The sequence below is a fragment of the Schistocerca serialis genome, chromosome 8, assembly GCF_023864345.2.
Source record: "Schistocerca serialis cubense isolate TAMUIC-IGC-003099 chromosome 8, iqSchSeri2.2, whole genome shotgun sequence".
Classification (NCBI taxonomy): Eukaryota; Metazoa; Arthropoda; class Insecta; order Orthoptera; family Acrididae; genus Schistocerca; species Schistocerca serialis.
Window position 1 is genome coordinate 416410932 of NC_064645.1, and position 20845 is coordinate 416431776.

Consider the following 20845-nt stretch of genomic DNA (forward strand, 5'->3'; position numbering starts at 1 on the left):
CTGCCGGTCAGCACTCTTTCTCTGAAGCCACCGGCTAAACTGGCGTGCAGTATGGTGCTTTGTGGCCTGAGCTATAAATTAATTGGATAAATTAACTACTCTTGCAGGACTAACCACATAAGAATGAGGCTTGCCATTTTCCGCGCAATTATTCCATGATCCTCATCTACATGTCAGAATAGTTGCCCCTCCATCTCTGGTGTTCGATTTGTGCTGTGCTACCGTGACCTAGTCCTTGTTGCAAATGATCGCGCGTCTGAATATCGTTGGAATAACACTTTTTCAGACGGTATGCAGAGTTGTGGATATTGACGGACGTACACGACGCGGTCCTGTACAGTAACGCCACTGAAGATGTATTTATGGGATTTCAGCCGAACTATTGTTGCCATTATAAAATGGCATATTTCGATGACCGACCCAACCGCCTTCTTAAGGAGCTGCGAGTTTTGTTTTGTCGTTAAATCAGAAGAGACTACCTTGTCTGGCATTTCTCGTGTAGAGTTACAGATCTCACGTCAACTCTAACACTGCTGATACTGATAAAGTACATTCATTTTACTTTGTTATTAGCACATCAATACAGTATCTTGATGGGGAATGGCTGTTGGAAGATGCACTTTTGTAACGATAGAAGTCAGCAGCACAGTCAGAAGACGACTAAGAACAGAGAAAAATAAACATTAAAAAGTAAGCACAAAGAACTTCAAGAGAAATGAAGCCTACATTATGAGGAACTGAATGTTGCACGTAACAGTAACGAGGATCAGTCTCAATAGATATTTGTTTCGGACATACGCATATAGGACTTTTTTCGTAGTTTCTATCAGGATAGTTTCTATCTGTACCATCAACTGCAAGAATAAGGGAGTATTTATTGTACTAAAGTTTCTGCGTATAGAAATAACTGCTTCCATGACATCGAACGGAGTTCGCTCTCCATACGTTTCTGTTACAGAAACTCCGATTTCATGGAAGCAACAACACAGCAGGCCACGTATGAGATGCAAAGTATATTCGTGATACCCCAAAAATACTTGTATTTGGTCATCTAGGACCCCAGACGTGGTGTACTGATGTAACAACACTCCGCTTAAATTCGCCTTGGATCATACTTCCACAACTGAATCGAAAACTTAGGAAATCATCGTCGTCATCATCGTCGTAGTAGTTTTTCTGTACTGTGAGCAAGTCCATGTCTCTACTTTTATGGTCAATCGCTTCCTTCTATTGTTATATTTATATCCATTAAGCAGATCATCCAGGATATGAGTCCTCTTCCGACGTAGCCTTCTCTTCCCGTCCAAATATCTTTCAAATTGTTATGAAATTTTCTTCATGCTTTCTCATTAGACACCCAGTCCACTTTTTATTTTATGTTCACTTACATCCAACAATGTCTTCCTTCTCCAACTCACTCTGTCAAAACTTTTTTCTTCTTCTTCATTCTCCACCACATGCATATTCCAAATGCCTCCAACCGCCACCTGGCTTCCCTTATAACACTCGAGGTTTCAGCGGTGTAACATAGCCCACAAGCTATTACTGTCTTACCTACTTGAAGTGAGACTATAGCGATATGTCCACTTGCACTGAAGAAATTTCCTACCAGTCTTTTCGCCACATTCATAGTGCTTTACTTCTGATGGGACAGAAAAGAAGATCAAGATGCATAGTTTTGAAGCTTGCCGCTGAGTTAAATTAAAAAACACAAATCTACTCACCAGCTCTACATCTACATCTATACTCTGCAAATGACATTTAAGTGACTGGCAGAGGGCTCATCGAACCACCTTCACAATTCTCTGTTACTCCAATCTCGTATAGCGCGCGGGAAAAACGAACACGTATATCTTTTCCCGTATTTTATTACGGTGATCGTTTCTCCCCATGTACGTCGACGTCAACGAAATATTTTCGCATTCAGAGGAGAAAGTTGGTGATTGGAATTTCGTGAGAAGATTCATCCGCAACGAAAAACAGATTTGTTATAATGATGTCCACCCCAAATCCTGTATCATTTCAGTGACACACTCTCCCCTATTTCGCGATAATACAAAACGTGCTGCCCTTCTTTGAACTCTCTCGATGTACTCTGTCAATCCCATCTGGTAGGGATTCCACAAGGCGCAACAGTATTCCAAAAAGAGGACAGACAAGCGTAGTGCAAACAGTCTCCTTGGTAGATCTGTTACATTTTCTACGTATTCTGCCAATAAAACGCAGTCTTTGGTTGGCGTTCCCCAGAACATTTTCCGTGTGTTCTTTCCTATTTAAGTTGTTCGTAACTAATTCCTTGGTATTTAGTTGAATGTACGGCCTTTAGATTTAACTGATTTACCGTGTAACCGAATTTTAACGGATTCCTTGTAGCACTCATGTGGATGACCTCACACTTTTCGTTATTTAGGGGAAATTGCCAATTTTCGCACCATACGGATATCTTTTCTAAATCGTTTTGTAATTTGTTTTGATCTTCTGATGACTTTACTAGTCGTTAAACGACAGCGTCATCTGCAAACAACCTAAGAAGGCTGCTCAAATAGTCTCCCATATCGTTTATATAGATAAGGAACATCAAAGGTCCTGTAACACTACCTTGGGGAACGCCACAAATCACTTCAGCTTTACTCAATGACTTTACGTCGATTACTACGAACAGTGACCTCTCTGACAGGAAATCACGAATCCAGTCACGTAACTGAGACGGTATTCCATAAGCACGCAATTTCACTACAAGCCGCTTTTGTGGTACAGCGCCAAAAGCCTTCCAGAAATCAATTTGAAATCCCTTGTCAATAGCACGCAACACTTCGTGCGAGTAAAGAGCTAGCTGTGTTTCACATGAACAATGTTTTCTAATTCCGTCTTCTTTCACGTAATTCATAATGTTCGAAAACTATGTTCCAAAATTCTGCTGCATATCGACGTTAATGATACGGGCCTGTAGATTGGTGGATTACTCCTACTACCTTTCTTGAATACAGGTGTGACCTGTGCAACTTTCCAGTCTTCGGGTACGGATCTTTCGTCGATACTGCTCTGGTACTGAATATCGATTTTCCTAAGTCACAATAAAAGCCGAAAAATCTTAATACGGCGATTTAATTCCAAATAACACAATGAATATGATGCAACATATGGTTAAGAAGTCTGCCTCCGCAGCCCTACAGTCAACGCGTCAGACTCGCTTGCGGAGGACCCGCGTTCAATTGCCGACACTGCAAGAGATTTTCCCATGGCAGGAGGATTGGCAAGGAGTGCACTCAACTCGGTGATGCCAACTGGGAAGCTGTCAGATTGACAGGTAGAGACTCCAAGGTCTGAACGGCTGGGAGAGCTGTGTACTGACCCCATGCACATCTGCATGACAGCACATGGCAGAGGACGACACGGCGGCCGGTCAACATGAGTGGCCTTCAGGCCCTCATCCAAGAATTTAGTTTAGCTTCACTATGGCTGTATTCTCTAGAGTCACCCTCCAACCAATAAAGGACTTTTCTTCGGGTTTCTGCTGCGTTCTGCATGGATCCAGTTTCTCCTTAAAAAATGTTACATTCTTCTTGGATTTGGTGAAGCGTGGCACGAAATCTCCAAATGGTAAACGCAATTACTTATGTCACTTGTCTTCATTCATACTTCGGAACAGTCGTTTTCAACTCCATAGCTGAAAGTGTCTGGACACCGAGTATTAGCTCGGCAAAGCACGCCCTTCCACCAATGTTACTAGCTGCGTCGAAACTTCTGAGAACAGGTGAGACTAACTGAGAGTCTTCCTTGGAACTGAGAGTCATTCTCAAAACTTTTGGAGCGGACCGTAATCTTTCTGTGCTGCTTGCATCACGGGCAGTAGGGCGAGATCAAAGTGTATGAAGTGCCGCCTAGATGAGGTTACAAACTAGTGCATCTGAGTGTCGAATCAAACAAGTTGAGAAGATTGGTTATTATTGCAACAATCCACGCAAACCAGTAGCAAGAAACAATTTTGATTAATGAAGAGCATCAGCAGTAATGTTTGGAATACGGAGAGCATTCTTCTGTTACCTTTTTATTAGGAGACATTAACAGAAGTTAAGAAAGACCCTATTATCTGGATTCAAAGTAACTAAATTGGAGTGTTACTGTGGCGCACAATTCCCATGCAGATGGGTGGAATGAAGAAATACTTTATTCAGGCCTAGTCACCGAGTTGCGCTCCAATGTTTTGATATTTACTTAAGGCCCCCGACAAAGTATCTTTCTGAGTGGAAGGTACAAGACACCGTTAACGCCGACTCAGCAGTCGAACGGGCAGTAACTTAGGGCACTACTATGTCGTCCATTACGTCAAACCCCCGTCATTTACATATTCCTACAAAACAACTATTTCAGGTGACATCTTTAGAACCAATAGGAAAGGAATTAAGTTCCTTGTTCACGACGGGAATTCATTTCGAATTAGTACTTGCGCCGATAAAATCACGACTCTTGCGCTATTCCCAACTACGAAAAGACGATTATGTTTATCTCCTCTAAGCGTCATACAGAAAATTCGTTTCTGCTCCCCCTATATGACATGCTATGTTAATTGGGACATTCATTTCTATTTGTAACACTTCACCTCGGGTCTTTTCGGGACACTAATGTAAACGTGGAAGTAGGCATGGTCTCTTGTCACAGGAACATATGCTGCCGAAGAATAGGTAGTGCAGCAGCAGTTACTTTCGGGAGATTTATTGACACCGTGACATCACCATTAATGGTTTTACTTTGTTCACGTAAGACTACCACGCTGCTTCACTGTCTAAAATTCAGTGTACCAACAGGAACTCTCTTCAGGCGACACACTGGCCGTCAGCACGTACGTCAAACTTTCATGACCTATCACGGAATTAAATGAAGCACTTATGCGTCAGTACAAGCTCTTGATCCAGAAACAGCTATTCGATTCTCTAATAGCAGATTTTCCGAAAACCTCAAAACCATGAGGATTGCGCCTTATTCAGTACTCTTAATGTTATCTTCCCTCTTCAGTTCTCTTTCCTGATTCCCCCTACCGTTCTGCCTCCATTTCATTAGGGGTAGTCGCGCCGTGTCTTTGACGTCCTGTGCTACGAGATCATGTAAACGTACGCTATCCATCTCTTCACCTACATTAAATTCAATATATCTGATCAGATAATGGGTGTGAAACATCAGATGTTCCCAAAATTTATAATGAAGTGGCTTAAATGACGCACGACACACATGATGGTGTAAGCATTTCGGTTTGTCGCAATTCTCCGATTTACATGTCTATACTGCTTCTCATTTGATCAAACGACGCAATGTTTGCCCCAGAAACTTTCGAGATATTCGCCAGGAATCAGAGCTGGCATCTCGACGATGGCCACGCGTTGCCAACTACTGGACCACGGGACTAGTCAGTGACGCTACATAATAATAACTGTCAAATGAAATAAAACTACAAACAGCCACAGACTTAAAAGTTATGTTTATATATCCATCAAAATTCTGTCTCTCCACGATTAAATTGTCACAATCACTTTACCTTATTCCACGACGGTGCTTCGAGATAAATCATTCAGTAGACAAAATGTAGTTATGTCGGACCTAAATTAACAGAGAATCATGTAATAACTAGTAAGTCATTAGTCTTAGGAACGCGTTGTGGTAGTAAGTCTTACAGAAAGTAACGTTGTAAGGGTTGTCCTGTAATGTAACTAGGATATAACCTATCGTCAATAGCTCCTACAGCACTTAATTCACGAATGAATAATAAGATTAAACACTCTACTGCCCAGATCTCAGATTATAGACTTAAGACAGTTTCGTCAATTATAACGATGTCTCAATGTCAAGCCTAATAGCCGGATAATATTACATACGCAACTTAAGTATAATGCTGCATGCACGATTACTCTAGACGTCACTCACAATATTGTAGCACCCAAAAATGATTTATTCAAGTTCGTGATTGCAACATTACGGCGCTGTAACAAATACGGTATGTGGCAGGAAATGTTTCTGCAACTTCAGAAAGTAGGTAATTTTCATTTTCGCGATGTCACAATAATTTGGCATTTCATCTCGTGATTTCGTGTACACGAAATGACCTTAACGCAAAAATTCGTTCTTTGTGTTTTGATGATGTCAGAGTTATAAATATAAATTCAAAACCAAAACTGTGCATCAACCACATCCTCTTACGCGAAGAAACGTCTATCTGTAGATGTGGGCAGGTTTTTGGGGCAAGAGTAGAGTAGAGTAGGTTAGGGTAGAGGGGTGGACAAAAATATGGAATCACCAACACGGTATAGGAAAACTGCCGGCATTCAAGACAGCTTCCAGTCATATCGGAATAGTTAAATAACCTGTTTTATGCTTTCAAGGGAATCTTATAGGATTCTTCCTGTAAAACAGCGTCAAGTTACGGTAATGGTGATGGAGGCGCATAACAATCACGTAACAGACCAAAAAGACTCAATAACATTGCGATCTGGTGTCTGTAGTAGCCAGAAGAGATGTCTGTAGTAGCCAGAAGAGACGCTACAGTTATCCTCGTGCTCACAAAACCAGTCGTGGACGATGTGAGCTGTGTGAACATAGGCCTTATCGTCTTGGAACACAGCATCACGATTGGGGCACAAACATTGTATCACGGGATCGGTCTGATCAGTCAAAATGGTCACGTAATCGTTGGCAGTAATGCCGTCTTGCAGAGTAACCACGGAGTCCACGGAATACCACGATATTGCAGCAGAAATCATCACTGATTCCTCGCCATGTTTCGTTCTTGTGAAAGCTGAAAACAAGACTCATCCAAGCACATGACATTCTTTCATTGCTCCATAGGCAAGGTTTTAAGGCTTCGGCACCACGGGCACTTGTATCACTGATGAGTCGCTTTGAAATTCCAGTTCGAGCTGCAGTTCCCTGCCTCTAGAGCTCCCTTCGTATTGTTTTCGAGCTAACAATGTTAGCGAGGGCGACATTCTATTCTGCAATGATTTTTTAAATTAACATCCTCTTATTTTTCGTCACCATTCTCTTCAATGATCGTTTGTCACGATTATTCAACACGCAATTTCGTGTGCATTGTGACTTAGCGGATGCTGCTTTACCGATTTCCCTGTCTGCAGTATAAATCTTGGATACGGTACCTTCTGAAACACGAAACACTTCAACTATCTTGGTTATGAAAGCGCCCACCATATTAGCATCAATAATTTTCCCATGTACGAATGCACTGAGCTCCGACAAAATGCACTCACAACTATGCAGAACACTGTTCTGACAACGACTGACGGTTGCTACGTGTTGAGGACATCGCGTAAGTGCCGTTCGTGGTCAAATACAATTGTGAAACCTGCATTTCTGTTCAGGCGTGCATTTCTCGCGGTGTTTCCTTATTTTTGTCCATCCCCTACAAATCGTATACAAACACAGTCATTATGGAAGGAAAAAGTCTGAAGTGACAGTATGGACCATCCTGAAGGAAACTCATAATACAGAAATACGCTCTCCACTCTATGATTTCCAAGACACCGCTCCTACGAAGCCAGGAATGGAAACAACGAAGTTTTATGTTATGAGTCTCACTTTATGAATTCTTTTCAAGAATTCTGAGGTAACTCCAAGTCTCTTTGTTTTTGGCGGCGGCGGCGGTCAACTAGGTACAAAAAATCCAACACGAGAAGAACTGCTTGCCCGTTTTTGAATGTTACTCGCATGGTAAGGAAAAACGTAAACCCAGGTTCAGTTTAACACTATAAAGTCTGTCTAAACGACTTGTAAAACACGCTGAACTTGGTGATGGCATTTTTAATAGAAGCGGTAAAAATAAACAGACAATAAAACAGGAGAAGTAACTGCCTTGGCAGACGAATAATTAGCGCCGCTGTCTTCGGAGCGGAAAGACCTGTGTTCAGTCTTCTGAGTTAGTTAAGTCTGGAACAGGGTCCACTCAGTCTCGTGAGACAAATGATAAGCCGCTTCAATAAGTAAGCAGCAACATAATCATCAAGAATTATTTACTGGCAATGATGCTGGAGGTATTGGAGACATGTTGATCGCATGTCTCGGCCAGTCTGAACAGGCCTGAAGCCTAAGCCCTGACGGGTGTTTACGTTTACGGTACACAGGAAGTAGTCACCTGTTAATTTACCGTCACCTACACTGTTTCCATTCCTTACAGTGTCAAACGCATGTACAGTAAAACCTTGTAAAAACCGACATCGGACGGTCCAACTTCCTCTTAGTCACGCTATCCCGTTTCCGGTATTTGTTTACGTATAAGAGCCGCCACTTAAGTCAGTCGTTGACTCATCGCTTCCGATATGGCTCAGTAGGCAGCTGACCTTTGAGAGGTCCTGAAGTTCGATCAGTTTTACCACGAAATATCTTGTTTCTATCTCGCTTAATGACTACTAGTGTGCATGCATTTCTTTTATAAATTAGTGACTGTGTTGTTCTTACATACCGAAGTGTGTGAAACTAAATTAAGCCATCAACTAAACGCAAACATGTGACGCTGTCTTTAGCGGCGAAACTGAATATCTCTGAAAGGTTAAATAAAGGTGAGTCCCTTCAAAACATTGTAAGTGAGGCAGAGGTTGGCATTAACAACACTGTTTAAGACAGAGAAAATATAAGAAAACTCTTGAAAGATATCCAGTGAACACTGATGATGAGAAAGCATTTAAATTATGAAAGACTCTGAAGAACCCTGAAAGTGAAATTCTTGTGAATGTGGTTTGAGCAGGAGAGAAGAAAAGAACTCCGTTGTCTGAACCAATCATGAAAGAAAAGGGGCTGATTTTCAGTAAAAAATTAGATGCAGACAATGAGAATGAAAAGTTTAAGCAAGTGAAGGCTGGCTACATCTGTGGAAAAAAAACGAGACGGCATTAGAAATGCAAACACAGGGTGACAATTATTGAACTATACCAGAGGGTGAACTATTGAACTGTAACACAGGGTGACAATTATTGAACTATATGGAAAAAAGGAAAATAGTTACAAACTACGGCGTGTACACAATTTTTTCAACATGTTAACTTCACTGTGGATTTCGGATTTAGGTTATGACATGTTCGATATGCTTGCTATCATTGGCGATGACGTCGCGCAGACGAATAGCGAAATTCTGCATGACCCGCGTAAGTGTCAGAACATCGATGCTGTTTTCAGCTCAGCAATGGTTTTGGGTTATTGCTGTACACCTTGTCTTTAACATAGCCCCATAACAAGGAGTCGCATGTGTTCAGGTCCGGAGAACATGGCGACCAATCTAGGATAATACCAGTAGCCTCTGGGTATCCCAGAGCCAGAATGCGGTCCCGAAAGCACTCTTCCGGGACATCAAACACTCGTCTGCTTCGATAGGCTCGAGCTCCGTCTTACATGAACCACACCTTGTCGAAATCATGGCCACTTTGGGTAATGGGGATGAAATCATCTTCCAAAATCTTCACGTACCGTTCGGTAGTCACAAGGCCATCAAGGAATATCGCACCGATTATTCCGTGACTTGACACTGCACAACACACAGTCACCCGTTGAGGGTGAAGAGACTTCTCGATCGCGAAATGCGGATTCTCAGTCACCCAAATGCACCAATTTTGCTTACTCACAGATCTATCCAAATGAAAGTGGGCTTCGTCAAAAAGACAAACTGCATGCGCATACTAATTCCCACCATACCCCGCGGCCAACCATGCAGTCTGGATGTTCTAACGCAAACCGTTCAGAAGTTACGACGATTTTATTTCATATAGTTCAATAACTGTCACCCTGTGTTTTCTGCCTGAAGCTGTCTGCTAACGAAACAGCTGCCAATAAATCTGTTTAGAAATCTGAGAACTTAGTTGAAGAGCTTAAGCTTGTCTTTCATGAGAGTACATATCGATGAGTTTAAGCCAAACTACAAAATGCTCCCTACAAGAACTCTTGTTGCACAGAATGAGTCTGTAACTGGTACAAAACTTGTCAAAGACATAATTACTATTGATATCTATATTACCACTCACGGTGCAGAGAGAGAGAGAGAGAGAGAGAGAGAGAGAGAGCTATACTATACTGATACTTGGCTAAGTAACTTCTCATCTCTCTCTATATGGACTTGGAGAAAAGTAGAATAAATGCATCATTTCATCCTACCAACGTAGTAATATGCAGAATCCAACCCTTGGCCCAGAGGAGCACTGTGTGGCCGAAGAGGCGATGACGTCGAAAATACGTTGGATCAATTTTACAGCGGACACAAAAATGCAGCAGCTTGTTTCAAGCGATGAAATAAAAAAAATACAAAATATTTAATCTATACAATTACCGAAGCTTGGGAAGAATTGACGGCATCAACGTTCGAAAAATCTTGGTGCAAACTGTGGCTAAGAACGAATAAAAATAAAGATGAAACTTCAAAAGAAACGAGTGAGGTGAATCATGACGAAACAGTCCACGCAACAGGCGATGAAAGTTAAGGAATGAACACTCCACTGATTTTGGATTTGCAACTTTACAACCGCACTCTAAGCCCAGAGACGTAAGTGGATCAATACAACCTGACGTTCACCGTACGATATAACAAGAGTTAACTGATAACAAAATCACTGACGCTGTAACTGCAACACCGAGAACAAGAAAGAAGATGAAGACAACGAAGACAATGAACCTGTGGTTTGAGTAATACGTATAGATGCTAAAAATTCATTTGATATAACCCTTCAATACATCGAACAGTGGATTAGGAAACGGCGGCACATCGCGACAAAATGAAGGTTGTAATCTGATCAGAAAAAGAACATTAAAGTAGTTTTTCGTCCTGCTTAAGAAATTAACGTTTTTCACAGTGTGGCCTGACGTTTCAAACAGAGCGGGCCACTGCAAGTCAGTTGTGTGTCAATGCTGTACTGTAATAAGGAACGTACAGTTGTTAAAGTTTCACTCACAGTAACAGTATATTACTGTACGATACAGACGTATTTTAAAGTACAGGCATTACTTCACATTACAGTTTCGTGTAATACTTTAATGCGTCGACGTTTTCTTTTCGTTTTAAGATGGAACAGTATTTCCAGTTGAAAACAAAAATTTTACTGTACTGTATTGTGATGCTGCGCGTCAAAAAAGTTTCTCTGATAATTGAGCCTTTCTGGGTCCCGACCACGCTCCCGATCCCGTAGAGGACGGATTTTTGAGGTTCTGCTATACATCTCAACATTTGGGAACAGAGCACGTGTTTATACAACGTGTGTCCACATTCCTGTTACATAGTTTTATAATTTGTAGTAACGATGATACTTCTCATTTTGGGTAGCTTACGTCCTTATCATTCACATACTACGCTGTAGAATTCATGTCTCGTTTACTTCTGGTAAGTATAATTTTACACAATCACAACCGTAGTTAATAATGCACATATCAGTTAATCGGTCAGGAATGTATTAACTGTAACAATGAAATAGTATCGCCTCTTCAGATGGCAGCCATGGAACGTGTAATCAATTATTTTTACATGTTTGTACCTATGCTTACAGCACGGAAACAGTACACTTCTGTATGATACGTATTCGAACAACTGCAAGCCCTTAAAGAGACTAACAGAAATTTAGTAATACTCGGTGTGATGTTTTCCTCGGAATTATCCAAACTTTCACGTCTCAAAGTTTGCTCGTTTATCCCTGGAGGATCTGAAATTGCCTGATGTTCTAACTCACTGAGCTAAGCCAAGAGCTTCTTGAATACACGATACGTCCTGACTAATGTATCGAACGCTCACGCCTCCTGCTGAGGTAGTTACAGGTTCAAAAGAAGTGATAAATACATAGTAGCTATTATAATCGAAATGTTTCCTGACATTAATATGTTATCGAAGGAACAACAGTCGCATTTCGCCATTATCTCCTCTGATTAGTGGAAAAGTGCCTACACACTTCGAAACTAGTTTCTTTTCTTGATTCCGCAAAATCTGTCCATGAATTTCGGTCCTGTTGATGATCACAAGCAAGAAACACTACCCTTTTTGTGGTGGTAAGTCCGCAAACAGTGTTGACATTTGTCTCCACAAAAAGCTTTGTATTTTACTTCTGAGCATCGCCAGTGGCCAGTCACAATTACCGTTTGTCATGGTTGAACTGGATCGAAAATATTTGTTACGCTTAATTTTCGCTCTGCAGTACTTTTATTTGCAATCTTCTTACAACGTTCCAGCGTATAGGAGAACATTACCAGAGCTATGAGTGAAGACTAGTGCCAATACAGCAAAGTAAATATTTGACAAAAGAAATAGGTTCCGTGGTTCCTATCTTGAAAATACAAATTTCTTGTTTTCTACCTCTGACCACACACGTTTCATTTATGTTACAACATCATCACTGGGTTTCCTTTTATTCAACTGTAAGTAAATTCGTACATGTCGGATTAGAATACATTTTAGTTCGTACTGCGGTAATCATATACCCAAAAAGTGTTTCAATAAGAGTGTATACCCTAAAAACAGTTTATTGTTCATGTCAGTATCACCTACTGTACTGCTGATATTTTAAATCTAGTTTGCCCTATGTCACCGAATAAAGATTTCTTTCCGTACTTCCTACGAAGCGAAAATTCATCTACATCTACATGACTACTCTGAAATTCACAAGTAATTGCCAGACGGAGGATTGATCGAACCACCGACAAACTTTCTCTCAACCGCTCCACTCTCTAAAATCGCGCGGGAAAAATGAACACTTATATCTTTCCGTGCGAGATCTAATTTCTCTTACTTTATTTTACACGTCTAGTGCCGTAGTGCTAAATCGACGAGCAAATCTCCAAGGTCATGAGCGTGTCAGTACAAGAAATTACAACGTAAAGGTAATAACAGATAAAATAAAATGTTGTTTATGAACCCAAAAAACGCAAGCCATAAGCTTACGTAAACGCAATCAACAATGTAACGCAGGTATCAGCTTAATTTTTCAAGGAACTCCTCGACAGAATACGAGTGACCCGTGAGGAAACTCTTCAGCTTCGATTTGAAAGCGAGAGGATTAATGTTAAGATTTTTGAATTCTTGTGGTAGCTTACGGAAAATGGATGCAGCAGTATATTGTACACCTTTTTGTATAGGAGTCAAGCAAGTGCGATCCAAATGCAGATTGGATTTCTGCCTGGTATTAACGGAGTGAAAGCTGCTAATTCCTGGGAATAACCTGATATTGTTATATTGAGAGGCCAATGTCAGAATACCCAGAGTAATGAACAGGAGTCAACAAGAGGTTTGCGAACTTACACCGCTAATTGCCCAAACTGCCCGTTTATGAGCCAAAAATATCCTTTCAGAATAGAAAGAGTTACCCCAACATATAATACCATACGCCATACGCGAATGAAAATAAGCAAAGTAGACTACTTTTCGAATCGCACTATCACTTACTCCAGATCCCGTTCGAATTGTAAAAATGGCAGTATTAAGTCTTTGAACAAGATCTTAAACATGGACTTTCCACGACAGTTTACTATCTATCTAAACACCGAGAAGTTTGAACTGTTCAGTTTCACTAATCATATGCCCATTCTGTGAAATAAAATCGTCGGGTCTTGTTGAATTGTGTGTTAGAAACCGTAAAAACTGAGTCTTACTGTGATTTAGCGTCAGATTATTTTCTACCAGCCGTGACCTGAACTATTTGAAACAGTGCCAATGTTGCACACAACATACTCTACTAACAAGCTAGTGTCATCAACAAACAGAAATATTTTAGAACCACCTGTAATACTAGAGGGTATATCATTTATATAAATAAGGATCAGAAGCGGCCGAAACAGTGATCCCTGGGGCACCCCCTATTTGACCATGCCCCACTGACACCCCACATCATCGACGTTCTCAACACTGTGGATAATGACCACCTGCTGCCCGTCGTTAAACTAAGGTGTGAATCAGTCGTGAGCTATTCCCCGCGTTCCGTAATGGTCCAACTTCTGCAGCAATATTTTCTGATCAACAAAATCGAAGGCTTTAGCTAAATGAAAAAAGATGCCTAGCTTTCGAAACCTTTATTTAATCCATCCAGTACCCCACAGAGAAAAAAGAACACAGCATTTTGAGTTGTCAAACCACTTCTAAAACTGAACTGTACATTTGACAGTAAATTATTTGAAATGCTCGTAAAATTATCCTTACACACACTGTCTTTTCAATAACTTTAGCAGTGATGGCATAGTAATAGGTCTAAAATTTGTCTGTATTATCCTTTTCTCTCTTTTTATAAAGCGGCTTTACTACTGAGTACTCTAGTCGTTCAGGAAACTGAGCATTCTTAAAGGAAAAATTACAAACATGACTCAGTACAGGACTAACATGTGCAGCACACTGCTTTAATATTCTGCTAGCCACTCCATCATATCCATGAGAGTCTTTTTAGTCTTCAGTGATTTAATTACTGATTCAATCTCCCCTCTGGTTGGAAAAAACGCAGTCTGCTTGGTACCTCCTATAAAGTGAACCAAGAACCCTCTCTAGCTTGAGCAAAAATGCTCTAAAGTCAGTGTTAGGGGACCCATACAGAAAAATAATTTGACGTTTAGTTTCACTAAATTCAACTGCCTCTGCACACATTCCAACACCTGTTCAGCGCAGTTCCGTGATACGTCTACGCACTCAAATGGAATACTGTTTGTTTTACGTATGTGGCCAGTCGCCACTCCCCCACTACGCAAAGAACTCCTTGTTCAGCTAATATGTATCCTGGTAAAGGAAGCATCTGGATTGTCAAATTATTTAAGTGGTGCTCCAATATAGTAATAATGAAGAGTCAATTTATTAAGATGACGGTTCTCCCTCTGTAGGTGTGCGTCGACAAAATATTTTCGCTCTCGGAGAAGGAAGTTGGTGAAATTTCTTGAAAATATCTCGACGCAACAAAAAAGACTTTGTTTTAATGACTGCTGTCGCAAATCGCAAATAATGCCCGTGACACTCTCCCCTGCTTGAATTTTTTTTTTTTTTTTTTTTTGTTCTCCGTCAATCCATCTGCTAAGGATTCTATACCGTGCAGCAATACTCCGGAAAAGGCGAACAAGTGTAGTATAGGCACTCTCTTTAGATGATCTGTTACGTCTTCCAAGTACACTGCCAATGATACGCAGTCCGATTCGCCTTCTCCACATCATTGTCTGTAAGATCGTTCATAACTGTTTGTGATTGTTAGCCCTCGGTATTTAGTTGAATTGACAGCGTTCAGATATGTGTGCTTTCTCGTATTACCGAAATTTGGCGGATTCCAGGTAGTACTCACGTGGAGGATGTCGCACTTTATTATTTTTAGCCAACTGCCACTTTTCGCGCCATACAAATCTTTCCCTACCATTTTTCAACTGGTTTTGATCTTCTTATGAATTTACTAAACGGTAAACGACAGTATCATCTCCAAACAGTGTAAGAGGGCTGCTCAGATTGTCTCCTAAATCGTTTATACAGGGTGAATAGCCTAAACTTTGCACCGTACATTTTGCGGAATGGAAAATTTTATTATAAATTAAAAGCACCAGTTTGCTTTTGTTCTACAATATTACTTTTTATTGCTAACCGGTTTTCAGCTTACAAGGCCATCTTCAGACATTTACTCAGTATTGTAAATGTCTGAAGGTGGCCTTGTAAGCCGAAAACCGGTTAGCAATAAAAAGTAATATTGTAGAACAAAAGCAAACTGGTGCTTTTCATTTATTATAATGTCGTTCTACCAAGAACCGACGGAAGATACTGTTAATATGAAAATTTTATTGATCGCATTTCGCAGAATGGATTGGTAGTCTGGGGTGCGTACTGTTGGCCATAAACCGACTGTAATAATACTTAGAAAGTGTATTTCTGTGCAAACATACACTTGTTCAAATGGAAAATGCCAACTGAAAAGTAGGGTAAATTAGTATGTCTGTGGTGCTTGTTGAAGGATTCTATAGCGCGACGTTAATGAGATATCGGATTTTGTAAAGTTTCCACACCGACGATTCTTTGAGCCATTCAACCTGCATAGTTGTTCGGTATGATGTTGCTATGCTTGCTAACAGTGTGCTAGTGTGGTCCTTGAGTGCATGGCGAGCTGCGTATCAGTCAGCGTGTGGACAGTCCAGGCAATAGGTCGTGAATGGACGATAGGATTTACCAACGCAGAAAAAGTCGACATGCTCATGGTGTATGGAGAGTGTAGAAGGAATACAGTTAGTTCTTGTAGGATGTATGTGGCGAGATATCCCAATAGACGTCAACTATCTTGGCAATTATGTATCAAACTCTTCAACGAATTACGTGAAAGTGGTAGTGTATCACACAGACATTGTAACAGAAGGAAGAAAGTGACGACAGAAGAGAAGAACTTAATGTTCTTGTTGCTGTTGCAGTTCATGCACACTAACTTCCATGCAATTGCACGAGGAAGTAGAGTGAGTCAGGCACGTGTCCTATGCATTCTCCATTGACATAGGTTCCATCCCCATCACATTTCTCTCCATCAAGAGCTGCAAGGAAACGATTATGAGAATCGTGTTAACTTGTGTACACAGGCATTAAGACATGGTTCTCCAGATGAATCATGTATCTTATTTAGTGACGAAGATACATTTACCAATTATGGGCAGGTAAATTGCCGGAACGTGCACTGCTTGTCTGCTGACCGTCCCGGTTGGCTTCGTCAGATGGAACGTAGCGTCCATGGAGGGTTAACGTGTGGTTTGGGACACTAAACCACCAGTTCACAGCCCCGTTTTTCATAGACGGAAGTCTGAACGCGCCCAAGTATTGTAGATTCCTAACAAACCATCGCTGCCGGTGGTCAAATGGATTTTGTGCTTTTGCGTCTCTTAATCTATCTTGCGTTGTTTGCTGTGCTTTCGCGACACACTGGAAAGGTTGCACGGGATGTCACAATAAGAATCTTTCCTACTAGTGTACTCCTATAAATGCGCAAACACATTTTTTCCACGAAGAAAAAGCGGAGACAAGCACAAATAAGAACGTTAATAGAGAAATGGAATTTATTCCAAAAGCGAAAAAGTCAGACTTATTTGACAAAAAAATAATTTTTGATGCTTCAAATAATTTATGAAACTTCCGCCAGATGACGAGAGAGAGAAAAAGAGAAAGAGAGAGAGAGAGAATAAAGACCAGTGCCACCATAAACCAAATACGACCGACGTCAGAAGTTACCGACAGTGAAATTAATAATCAACGGGTGAGGTACCATAAACTCTGTCGCTCTGTTTTTTGACAAGGAGGATTCCACGCAGAATTTAAACAAAATCCACCATCTCTATTGATAAGGTTACTTCCTAATTTAATTTCAACAGTTTCCTTAATAACACTATCCAAACAGCATGAAGTGCATGCCAGAATCTCCGTGTTGTATTCCATTTCCACAGATGACCGGGGTCAAGATAATGTTCTCCAGTGGCAGATGTGCACAGCTGTTGAAAGCTAGTGTGCCGCTTATGCCCAGTACACGTGTCATCCACATTCCTGACCAGCATACGACATGTCACAACGGCAAGGAATACGGCAGACAACCGCCCTACGGAAACAAAGATCATCCTTTATGGAACCTAAAAGGACCATGATCTAATATGGCGGTCGAAGAACTGCGGATAGGTGACCGTAGGTGAGAGTGTGACGAGATGGTCCGTGCATTTGTGATAAACAGTGTGTCTGTGTGGCACGGTGGCTAACGAAAGTGGCAAATAAGTAGGAAATCCCGGGTTCCAGTCCCCCGGCAAACTCTTCAGCTGTCGCCGCTGATCCCGCATAAAGACCTGACGAAGTTAGTTTCATTATCAGTTCCTTCACTTTCCCTTCCTTTGTCCCCTCTCCATCTTTAACTTACTTAACACAGTATACGTCGGGGGAAACTCAGGTACCACATTGTTTACCTCTTGGGGGAGGAAACGTATAGTTGCTTGCGCATTTTTGATAAACTTCGCACCAGTGGGTTAAGACTGTAATGTGCACAATCGTTTCTGCTGAGGGGTCGTGATCAATCCAACGTTTGCCGAAGCTGTGCATTATATTAATTCTCCTGCCGCCAATCTCATCAAGCAACGCACTGGCCTAGCTCTGTTGCTAAGAAAACAACTGAAATAAAATTATCACGTAACCTTATAAATAGAGATGGTCGTTTTTGTTTAAATTCGGCATGGACTCCTGCTCTGTCCCTTGTCACAAAACAGAAGGGCAGAGTTTATGCTACCACACCCTTGATTATTGATTTAAATGTCGGTAAGTTCTGACGTCGTTCACCTATGGTTTGTGATGGCGCTAGTGTTTGCTGTGTGTGTGTGTGTGTGTGTGTGTGTGTGTGTGTGTGTGTGTGAGAGAGAGAGAGAGAGAGAGAGAGAGAGAGAGAGATCTTCCCGGTGTTTCTCTGAAAACCGAGAATTTAAATTACCTTGCACAGCCCTTCTTGCTGCAGTTTCGTCTTGAAAACTGGAGGGCGTGCTCCTGTCGAAATATCGCCGGTTGTCGACGACGTTAACCGGCTGGACTCCCGTAAGTTATTTGAACACTGAATACGCCGGGAGAAACTCGGGTCTCATAATTTTCGGTGCTATTTGCAATTAGCGAGAAAACGATATATAAAGGATAAAGTAAAAAGGCGATATTAATTGAATTATAGATACTGTTTGGTTGATTTGCAAGTACATATACGCATTTAATTGTCTGGACAACACTATTCCTGCTCTTTGAATTATCAAGCCTGTAGACAATTTATGACACAACCTTCGATAAGAATAGCCGCGACAAATTTTGATTTCGTCATTAACAAACTCTATTATCATTGCTTGTTCCTACATTTTGTTACGAGATTTCATTGTTTTTTTTTTTTTTTTTTTGTAAAAAGGAGAGTCCGTCTTAACCTCACTTTCACCTGTCAGATGTCGAACTGCACAGCAGGCAGCTCTCACCACACACTCAATTTTAGCGTTGGCGTGTAAACATACTAACCACTTAAGACAGACGAGACTCTGTATAGAATGAAACGCTAAGAGCGGTGCAGTAGACTCGCTTGTCTCGAAGAGTTCATTGAGATATGGAAGTCGATGGTGTAAAAGGGGGTTTTAGGTGATCACTGACGTTGCTTGGAAGTACAGCTAAACTTATTGCAGTTGCAAAAGACGGCGTAACAAAAACACTACAATTAGGTAATTGTTAGGTCCGACCTGAATAGGTAAAAAGCCGACGAGTGTATACTGCACATTCAGACAGCAGACAGAGAGCTGGTCGGCTACTCACCCCGTAGCAGCGTACGAGTCGTAGGCGGCGGTGTCGTAGAAGGTCCCTGCGGCAGCCCTTTCCTCGTCGCCTGCGCCGCCGTACCCGGTCTCCTCCATGGCAGCGCGCGCGCGGTCCAGTATGCTGAGGACCTTGGTCTTGGTGGGCGTGGGGCGCGGCAGCAGAGCCTGCGGGGGCGGTGGGGGCGGCAGTGGTGGCGCCGGCTTGCGGAGGCCGCCGGGAGGGCCACGCACTGCGCCCGGTGGCGGAGGCGGGGGCGGCCCCAGCAGTCCGCGACCGCGCGGGGGCGGCGGAGGGCCTGCTGGCACCCCGCTGCCCGCCACCGCGCTGCGCAGCGGCAGGGCTCGGCCGCGCGGCACCTGAGAACAAACCTCCATTCAGCATCGTTGCGATGCACGGTTCCCGACCCGTGCGTAATCACGGTTTTGCTGTAATAATGCTACTTGGGTAAAAATTCGCTGTTGCTCTGCTTATGCCTATACTTATGTTCACTAGGCAAATTGATATTGCGGGTCCGTTCTTAATAACTTGAGAGTCCTGAGAAGGACATCTTTCCTCCTTAATCAATCGCTAAATAGTGTTCACACAAAAATAATTGACGCACAGCTTAACCAAAGCAATACGTCTCATCACAGGGTATATTCGCCCCGTCATAAAGCAATGGCTGGCTACCAGTTCTCAGTTCTCACCAATAATCCACCACCATTCAGAAGATCAGTCATTGCTGAACGTGTGAACGAAAAAAAGAAATCTGAGTTACCAATTCATTCAGAATTTCCATTAACAGAACCCTAATAATTGCGGTCTAGAAAACTATCGTGGCGGACTTCAATCGTTTTGCAGAAGATTCATTTCACCACTCAATATGCCTGAAACAACCGGTGGTAGGAGCAAATTTCCGTAGTATATCACTAACTAATTAAAACTCCTCGAGAGCGACCAGCACGTTTTCATCTACCTTGACGACAATGGTATATACCGAATCTGATCAGAACTGACCGGGGCAGATGTGGAGCACTGGTGCGCTCATGGGGATAGAAGCCCTCTCCTCAATGTGACCGCGGTGAAGGCAACAAACTGTACATCATGTAACATTTGAATGTTCCCTCAGAGCAGAACCTGGATGTAGGGCTACAAGCCGTGCGGAGTGGACGCGCGGTTAGAGGCGCCATGTCACGGATTGCGCCGCCACTCCCGCCGGAGGTTCGAGTCCTCCCTCGGGCATGGGTGTGTGTGTTGTTCTTACCATAATTCAGTTTTAGTTTAAGTAGTGTATAAGTCTAGGGACCGATGACCTCAGCAGTTTGGTCCCTTAGGATTTCACACACATTTAAATATTTGTAGGGCTACAAACCCATTATACACTTGAAATTGTGTGCATCTGTGTAGAAATGTACATATTTGCTGTAAACAGTTGTCTATCACCATAGAAAAAATATAATAATTCGATTCGGGTTTTAATTCAGTTTATAATTTTACATACAGCGAAGTTGATGTGACAGAATTACAAAGCACAGGCAAAATGTCTGGCATTAAATCCACGGGAGCCGTTCCAGGAACTATAAAATCAAATTCTATTCGCATATGGGGACATAC

The 20845-nt window shown here is 41.9% G+C and overlaps 1 protein-coding gene across 1 annotated transcript in view; it reads right to left on the reverse strand.

Annotated features, from left to right (window-relative positions):
* The window catches only part of LOC126417043 (KH domain-containing, RNA-binding, signal transduction-associated protein 3-like), a 529689-nt gene that overhangs the window by 27187 nt on the left and 481657 nt on the right, over window positions 1–20845 (reverse strand). The window contains exon 5 of the mRNA XM_050084934.1: window positions 19250–19608. Coding sequence (XP_049940891.1) covers window positions 19250–19608 — 359 coding nt within the window. The remainder of the gene's footprint in view (window positions 1–19249; window positions 19609–20845) is intronic.